At 27.5% G+C, this 10,294-nt stretch overlaps 1 protein-coding gene across 1 annotated transcript; it reads left to right on the plus strand.

Moving 5' to 3' along the window:
• The first annotated feature begins 224 nt into the window (after positions 1-224).
• LOC112600327 (COP9 signalosome complex subunit 4-like) lies at positions 225-3,467 on the plus strand. The gene is made up of 9 exons (XM_025347526.1): positions 225-579; positions 1,001-1,080; positions 1,187-1,308; positions 1,382-1,518; positions 1,603-1,714; positions 2,069-2,258; positions 2,816-2,986; positions 3,053-3,256; positions 3,324-3,467. Exons 1-9 carry the CDS (start codon positions 497-499, stop codon positions 3,464-3,466), a joined length of 1,242 nt encoding a protein of 413 aa, XP_025203311.1. The 5' UTR covers positions 225-496; the 3' UTR covers position 3,467.
• Positions 3,468-10,294: the final 6,827 nt, after the last annotated feature.

Here is a 10,294-nt window from a genome sequence, read left to right on the forward strand (position 1 = left end):
AACAGAAATTTAACGAATAACAGCCGCCTAATATGTAAGTCTGACATGCCGTTCAGTGCCACGATAAACTTTCGTTAATGATTATTATTATGTATAATATATAATATTATTTTATCATTTTTTATAGGTCGACCGAGGTCGAATGTCGATATCTCGATTTCCTCTGCTGTCGGTTATACACTTGTGCGGTATAGTCTTCATTCGTCATTCTCACTTCTCACAGAACAATCGTTCCATCTATTTGTCTTCTTGAACTTGGTCGGATTCGCTTAACGTTTATTCAACTTCAAATCGATTTCACCTGTTCGATTTTCAGTCACGTTACAGTTCGCGCGCTGTCAGTCCAATCGTCATCCGTTGCATTTGGCTTTTCCGTTAAGAACACTCAGCAGTTAATCCAGTTGCCCGCTGTCCATCACAACGCAACGAATCGTCACGTTGTTGTCGTCGATATTATCTCGTCAGTTATTACACTTTGCACGTGTTCGGATAAATCATGGCCTTGTCCACTTACCAAGTCCGCCACGATTTAAACCAAATTTTTAACTTGTGGTCGTCTGACGTTCAACGAATTACTAAGTGAGATACATTAATTTTTTTTTTTTGCGAAACGCTTATAGGTTATTTGACGATTGCAGATTTAAGTCATCAAATCCGCTAGAAAAACACATCGGTCAATACAAATAATAAATTTATTATTAGTAACAAAATTATTTTTAATATTTCTACTTGAAAAAATATTATTTGATACATTTTTTTAAAATTTTTTCTTTAATATGCAATACATTTTTAATTTTATACAAATAGGTATGCAATAACCATTAAATATACAGAAATATGTAAAAAAAAAAAATTATCATTAAATTAAAATTATTATGATTCATGAAGATAAAAATCTGACTGATAAAATCCAAAAAAGTTAAAAGGAGAAAAATATGCGATTGAACAGAAATCTGCGTTCGACTAATAGTATAATAACATTGTTAATTAACTTTTGCAGGTGTAGGATTTTGATAACCAACGTCATTTCAATATGGTCGGCCAATATGATAGAAATATTGAAAGTAATCGTCGAATTCCGTTAGTAACTTAAGTATATATTATTATACAGTATTATTTTCATGTGTTAACATAATCTCAGAATTAAAACCATTGAAACACCACTATTTTATTTATTCGATTTCAGTTGCTAAGAATAACGTCACCTTGTTCGTATCCCGACAAATCTTTTCCGATTTATGTATGAAAATTTTACCCTGGTTGCCTAATCCACAGTCTAAACTATTGGCTCATTTCATGCAGGAAAAAGTAAGAAGACTGCTATATACTGGTATACTTATGAGTTACCAACAAAATTATTTATTTTTTGATTTTTTATTAGATGAAATCGAGAGAGGTTGATTTTGAATACCATATTTCTGTTATCTGTCACCATTTATCATACATTTACGAGGGAGAGGAAAATTGGAAGGAAGCAGCATATATGCTTGCCAACATCCCAATGGAATCGTATTACAGGTGATTAAACTTTTTTTTATTGACTTATCTTAGTAGGTATATCTATTATTATGACATATATTACAAGTTTAAAATATTTTTAAGATTTTCTGTTGATTATGAACTGGAATTATACATGAAAATTGCACGTCTGTATATGGAAAGTAATGAACCATTGCTAGCAGGGCCTTTTGTAAAAAAAGCTTCAATGACGCAAGTATGTCTTATACTCGATAAAATTATAATTAAAATTTAATACCCAATGTTTGGAATCGATTTAACAACATGACATTACACTTATAAATTAAAACTTATTTACATTTTTTTCGATTCTTACTTAAGCGATGAAACTATATTTTAAAGATAATAGTTAAAACTATAAATTAATATCATGATAAAGTTTTATTTTTATTATTATTTTATGATATGTGACATAGATAGGTAATAGACTGAATACTTTGCTTACTAATATTCTATTATCACATTTTATGTCTGCAGAACATAAATAAGGAGGAATGCAAATAAGGATATGATATAAATAAATAATAACACATTAAATAATTTTTTTCAGACTCTAACATTAAATAGAGATCTTCATTTAAATTTTAAAATTTGTGTTGCACGAATGATGGATTTCCGTCTAAAATTTATTGATGCTGCACAGCAATATTATGAATTATCGCACTATCCATCATTAAGTGAGAATGAACGTATGACAGCTGTGAAGAATACGATTGTCTGTACAATTTTATCATTAACTGGTAAGATATAACGTTCTCTTAATTAAAAAAATTGCAGTATTATGACAAAAGTATAGTAATGATTCTGTATGAAAAATATAATAATAATATAGACAAGACGAATAAATAATTTGGTTACATTATATACAAAAAAATAATATTAATAACAAAAAGAACGAAAAATTGGTATTGACATAAAGCAGTGTATGAGATATAGGTTCGTTAAGTTCATAATTAGTTGATTGGAAAGGAAAATAAAAAGTTTTAATTAAACGGGTTATATGAGACAGAATACTAAAGTTAAGTTTTGATAGTAATAATAAGCAATCAATTTTATTAGCGAAAACTTTCTGTAGAAAAAACAATATTAGCCGTAAACTAAATTGAGTTTATGATAGGCCGAAGTCATACTTATGAGGTAGATTTATTTAATTATAAAAATTACAAATTATTTTTATAACAGTAATATTTTAATACTAGTTGTATATCATTGTAAATTTATGACTGTTTTATAACACATGTCTTAGTACTAGTTACTGTACCTACTACAATTTTTTAATCAATAAACTTTGTTATAGATAACATTCGAACTCAATTGTTGAAATCTTTGTTCAAAGATGAAAGATGTAAAGTGTACATAAAATTATCAATCCTTGAAAAACTGTGCGTAGAGCGTATGATCAAACCACGCGAAATTGAACAAATAGAAAAAATGCTATTGCCACATCAGAGAGTGAATACAAATTATGGTAATTTTTTACAACAGCACACATTAAATACATTACATATAATTGTACATATTTGAAATTTTTTAGGTACTACCATATTGATTGAAGCTATAGCAGAACATAATATTAATTCGATCAAAAAACTTTATAAATGTATAAAAATTGAGTCACTTGGCCATTTATTAGAACTAGAACCAGAAATAGTCAAAATAGTAGCAGGAAAAATGATATCTGGAGGACGCATTAAAGGCTCAATTGACCATACAAACGGTTTTGTAAAATTTAAAATGTGTAAGTTTCAGTTTTATATTATTTCATGTTCTATAATTTGTTAAAATGATTTCTTTTTCGTAAAAAGGTCGAATCCCAAACGAATCAAAACAATTTCAACAAAAGAAAATTGAATCTTTAAACATTCATTTAAATCGTATGAAAAAACTTATACCGGTAAACGAATCAGAACAAAATGTTAGGAGTGGTCATACACATACAAATACTTAAATACCATTGTTAGCGTACAATTAAGTACATTTGTCATTTATTTATATATACATAAATAATATCAGTAGTATGTGATAGTATTAAAGCTTATAAATAAATATCTAAATTACAAAATCAATTTTTTTTTAGTATTTTATTATACAGATGATGAAGTATACTACAACTAAAATAAAATACCTATATTAAAATATGATATATTGCCAACTAACATTATTAATTAAATACATTTAGTTTTTATTTTTAAGCGGGCATGCGGCACTTGCCTTGCTTGCCTTTACCACACGCCACTGATCTGTGTGTGTGTGTGTGTGTGTATTTATATAATTTTTTTATCAAATATTATGTCTTGACTTTATATCTATCTTTTTGTATGATGTTTAATGTTATAAGACATAAATATTTTTTAATTTTTAGTTTTTGACAAAATCCGTTTATATTATTAAAGATATTATAGTTATTAATAAAAATATTTCCAGTTAATAATATTACTATCTTGTTTTTGTCATATAACCTTTCAGTGTAATATACCTCTATTGGATTAAAAGGAGTGCGACAGATTTTCGTGGTTACTCAAACAAAATATATACGATCATTGGTTGAAAACACAATTTATTAAAACAAAAACACTGTTAACAAAAATACTCCTGTCGTCCTTCAGTATCTTGTCAAAAACCTCGACGACCACGGACCGAGCACGACTCCTAGGACTGATCCGGAGTCCTCTGCACTGTTGTTTGGCGGCGTTATATTAAATTATACAATTTTTGTTACCTCAGCACATCTGCTTCATAGGCCTGACTTACTTTAATAAAAATATCTTACTTGCAAAAATTTCATTCTTCCTGCATTATTAAAAAAAAATAATAAAACAAATAACATTAACGACTATTTACATTATACAACATTTTAACTGCAATTATTACGGTCTTCAATTGTGGGGTACTAAAGTATCTAATACCAACAAAATCCAACAGTTCCAAAATATTGCTCTAAGAAAAATTACAAATGTTCCATCTTTTTTGTCCAATTATACCCTACATAAAGACCTCACAATGAAAACTGTGACAGAAGAAGTTGTAGATTTTTACAAACGTTTTCATAATCGCCTACAAACCCACCAAAATCCATTGATAAAGAGCCTCTGCACTCAAAACATACCGGGAAACCCCCGGCGTCGTCTAAAAAGGAACTGGTGCCGTAACTTATTATTACAAAAAAAAAAAAAAAAACAACAACGAAGTTCTAGACTCTGACAGCGTTAATTCCCAGCCCAGTGTCACCAATAGGTGATTTCTTATTTCAAAATATTCATGTTACTATTATAATATCATATATACTTATTGTGCTACGTTGTACAGATTGTGTATTTCTAATTGTGAAATAAAAAAATAAAAAAATTATTACTTTAACCCGTCTCTGTGTTTCATTTATTCACCTATAATCAATATTTTGTCAATTTTTCTTTGACTAGCCAATCAATTAGCAACATATTTCTTTTTTAGGTTACATTACTAATAATACGTTCACAGCCTAATGTTACTTTGGGAACTATTTAGATGAACTCATGACACACATAATAATTGCAATTGTTGATTAATTGAATTAATATTTTATCCCAGACACAGTTATTATCAAAATATAATGTATGAATATTTTAATTCATAAATTTTTATGTGTCTGTTTATAAAATATCATTAAAAATGTTATTTTTGCAGAGAAAGTGTTAATTTTTATTTAATTGGACTATTTTAAAGGTTTCAAAGTGCCTTGAAAATATAAAAAGTTGCTTATAATTTACAATTAATTACTCAATAAAAAATTATTGTGCAATGAAAAAAATAAAAATAATATATAATAAAAATAAAAATAAAATAATATTTATTACACTAAATTAATATCATAAGTGAATATCGTAGACTTTTTCTTCTTACTATTTATAAGCACTTGTACCTACATCAAGTAATATATATCGTAAGTCCGTAAATAATATAAGTATTAAAGATGGACCAATAGGAAATTTATCATTTGTATAAACTATTAGAACATGCACTAAAAAAAGAATAACGTGTGCATAATATGCTCAAACGTTACGGAAAAATATCGGGTCAATCAAATTTTTGAATAAAATACAGCCAGATTAATAATATTATATATTTTCACCTTTAATATTTTCCATCAATTTATTTTTGTACATAATATTTTTTGCGTATTATATAATATTTTATACAATATATCCATTGTCCATGACGGTTTATGTCGTTTATGACAATAGTAAATTTCATTATAAATAAAAATATTATAGGTACAACTTGTGTCAAGTTAAAATGGCTATAAATAATATAAGATCAAAAGAAAAACTCGAAAAAATAAAAACAAAAATATAAAAAAATAAAATAAAAAAAACTACACGATTTACTAAAAAAATAAATTATGTTACCATCAAATAATAATAACATTTTTTTTTTATACTTTTTAATGATTTGTTATGGGTAGAATGACATTTGTGATTAATAATTTAAATATAATATATAATGTATACCATTTATTTAATTTTAGTTGTTACGACTACAGTTACTATGTATTTACACACACATTATAATCATCGGTCATCACATACGTCAACTCTGCAACATTGACGCGACAAGAGCGAAAGCACTTTGAAAATTGCCTATTTTGAACTCTTTAAAAACCTACGGTACGAATCCCCCCCTTAAAGAATTAATAATTATATAAACTCTGCAGATACGCCGCGCAAAGTTTGATTTCGTGTTAGTGATTTGAAAACGAGACATTATCACTCGTTTCCGATATGGTGTTATAGTTATTGGTTGAAGACGAGCATAGTTATGATTTTGTTCTGGGAGAAAATATATAATTTATTAGATAAACATAAAGTGGGGCTTATAACCGTGCCCTTATAGCCCTATATTGCATATTATAACCGTGATGGGTAATTTTATAATCTTATATCGAGTTTAAGTCAATGCGTTAAACATAAAAAAGTGGTTCTGAGGGGGGGGATCTAACCCTCATAACTACGTCACTGGAGGCGGGTTGTCGAGCGAAAATCTGATTAGCTCGCTAGGAAACGTGATCGTACTTATAGGCATTGCCAATATAATATTATATTAATGTTCATCAACCGGCGACGGCAGTGGAGATGACCTCGGATGCCCTAGCAATACGCATTAGAATACACGTTGTTCGCACTTTTTTAACATGGCGGCAACCACCTCCATTTCCGCGATTTTGAACGTTATAGTAATAATAGTTACTATGCCGCTGTAACCAACTGACTGTAAACGTCATAGAACCTAAAAATTTTGCACGCTTCGAGCGCCGCGCGCAATATCTACGTATGTACATAATACTATGTACATACTCATGTCGGCTGTCGCGGAATTCGACGACAACGTAATAATCATTAGATATAATTTTGTTTTAGCTATAAATTATGATAAATAATTTCGTAGAATAACAAAAAAATTGAACGACAATCGTATTACGGAACCCTTATAAATTTTGAGGCTTGAGCGGAACTCATCTCTCCGATATGCATTGATTTTATAATGATGTGTTGATTTGTGTGTGTATGTCATTTTTCTATCTGTCATCATCCATGTCATAATTTATGAACATTATTCGCATAGATTTGGCACTTATGTATATTACAAATTTTACATTACGCCCTTCACGCATTGACATTTTCTAAATAATTGGATTCATTTTAAGATACTATCTACTTATACTATGAAACTATTCATATTGTTTTACGGTATTCGCAGAAAGGTGCTATTAAATCAAGAAATAATAACAATAATATAATATTGTATAAACATTTATATATATATAATTATAATAATTAAATATCAATTCACAAATAATAGTATAATGAATGTAATATTTGTTTAAATGCAAAATTAAAATAATCTTCCGTAGTACTAAATAAAAGTAAAATAAATTACTTTAATAGCTGTATCAAAAAACATATCATAATTCATAATATATAGGTACTTAGTGATTTATACCTCATATAGGTTAATAGGTCTTTGTTCCATATCCCTGTATCTCTTAACTATCTACACCAAAACTTTAAATACTTATAAACTTATAATTTATAAACTACTTGTTTAAATTTTGATTTTTATATAATGAAAAATTTCGAAAAATATTCAACTTTAGAATATGAAATTAAAAATGTTTGTTGACATTCAAAAAAGTAAAAACTCAAACAAATATAATAAAAATATTAAAAAATACAACTTAATAAATTTTTTTCGACTGAAAATTATGTAAAATTTTTTTTTTATAACATTAATACGTTTTGAAATTATGAGTGTTGCTTAATAAAATAATGACCCTATAAAGATCGGTAATAAATTACAGTCAAAGTAGACAAAAATGTTGATTTGCGAATAATTCACAAAGAGTTGAAAAAATCGGTATAGACCTTAAGTACATCATTACAAATAATATATAAAAAGTACTTACTCATCAATTCTATTACTGTTAAAGATTTCAAAGGTAAAATAAATACCTATCGGTCTTTCACTAGCTACTGAATAGTGAATACTGAATACTGATAAATGTCAAATGATTATTATTACTTATTAAATTAATAACTAAAATATCTAAATATACAATAACATAAATAACAATAATATATAGTTCGATAAAGTAGAAAAGGATAAAATTACTCAGCTATGGATATATTTTTTAGAATGACTTCCAGATTACGCAACGGAAAATAAACATGTTCCAATTATAAATGTTAATAATAAATAATAAAAATATTGCTTATGACAAAACTAAAAATAACTTCTTAATTTTTTTTTTATACCGTCTGTGTAAAATAATTTTATACCATGTGTATTATACTTTGTGTAATACAAACTCACATCTTTAGGCCTATTGAATTTTTTCTAACGAATAATAACTCATGAGTTATCGTGATTTTAAAACTTACAAATACGTATATTTGTTATAACTTATAATCAATCGTCAATAGACGACTAATGAAAAAACTATTATACATAGCAGTTTGTAGCCTAAACTAATTAAGTATTAGGAAATTTACAAACCAGTTTGATTAAATAAATCTATTATTCTAATTTATTAATTATATTCATAACAGATACTTATTAATTATTATAAACAAATAACTCAATTATCTTAAATCTTAATACTACTAGACATTTAAAAATGTACTTAAATAATTTTTATGCGTGCAGATTTATAATTTATGAAGTAAATAATACATATTCTAATCTCGATATTCAATAGAAATAAATAGGTATCTAGTAGGCAAGTAAGAACTTCTGTCTTAGCTGTGTCCCTGGAGTCCACAATATCCATCGGCCATTTGTTTCTATAATATTTCTTTTTTTAATTCACAAAAGTTCAAAATAAATTTAAAAAAATAAAATAATAATTGTATATAATATCATAATACTATAAATTATAAATGTATTTTTGATAATAATATGTTTTTAAATAATAGAATAATAACTAATATTACTCTATGTTTAACGTTAGTGCAAATGCGACTTGAGAGTAATGTAGTCTAATTTTTTTATGAAATAGCAACGTGAAAATTGTTTAATTATACTTGTTAAATGTTAATAAATACATATTATTATCAAAATAGATTTCAATTATTAATTTGACGTAGTCTTCTTCGCATATTTTTTTTTTACATTATTTTAAGCTTAAGCGAATTATGACTGTTGTTACGAGCATAAATTTAATATTGATAATTGACATATTTATAATTCGCTTGCAGATAAAAATATCGTAAAAAACTAATGAAAGAGCACAAATAATGTTCTTACTTATAAATTTGATAATAGATTTATTAAAATAGTTAACAATACAAAATTGAAACTACTGAAAGTAAATTTTAGTATGCTAATGTAAGACGGAAACAACACATGCGGGTAATAGGATGTCGGTGCATATTTGTTTTCTCTCTCAGCCCACGCGCCACATATAACTGAACGCATTTTTGTATAATTGTATAGAGTAAAATCACATATTATTACAGAAACTATAGATAATTAATAATATTTTTAAGGGTTTAAAAAATTGGTCTTATATTTTATTATCATTCAAAAAAAATACACTAATTTAAAATTTAAATGAATATTAAACTGTTTTAAGATGATATTTAGACCAAATGCAATTCATCAAACCCTAAAATATAGTTTTCTCTATAATTTTTGTAACAAGTGCTTTTACTGTAAAACTACTCAAAAACCTAAAATTAATTATTTTGTGTTATTACATTTAGTCTATACTGCGTGTGGGCTAGAGAGAGAGAGTTGAGAGATAATGAGAGCGAGTGAGAGAGAGTTGAGAAAGAATGAGAACGAGTGAATGAGTGAGTGAGAGAGAACATGTGGTGCGTTGGATTTCTCTTGATGAGCAGTCCAGTCGCAGTAGAGTGGGGGGGACTGGAGACTATTTAGGACGTCCCATTTTGTCTCTGGAACTACCAGGGTCTCATGATCAAATGTCAACGTTCCAGACGAGCCGCCCGATGCATGACGGTAAATAGAAATAATTTGGGCCGCACACTCTGTCGCGGTGGGAATAGTTTTTTTGAATAATTTCAATAATTCCATATTACTTCATGCGTAGACGTGTCCAAATTTTGATGGCCGAGGGAACGCATCATATTCTAAAATTGGGTGGCCTATTTGTTTTTTAGACAAATAATATCAATCTTACATACCAGATACTAAGCAGAGCTATGAATGTATTGATTTTACAATGGTTTTATTGTGTGTGTGTGTGTGTGTGTGTGTGTGTGTGTGTGTGTGTGTGTGT

This window comes from Melanaphis sacchari, unplaced genomic scaffold (assembly GCF_002803265.2).
Source record: "Melanaphis sacchari strain LSU unplaced genomic scaffold, SCAv2.0 Contig63_pilon_pilon, whole genome shotgun sequence".
Classification (NCBI taxonomy): Eukaryota; Metazoa; Arthropoda; class Insecta; order Hemiptera; family Aphididae; genus Melanaphis; species Melanaphis sacchari.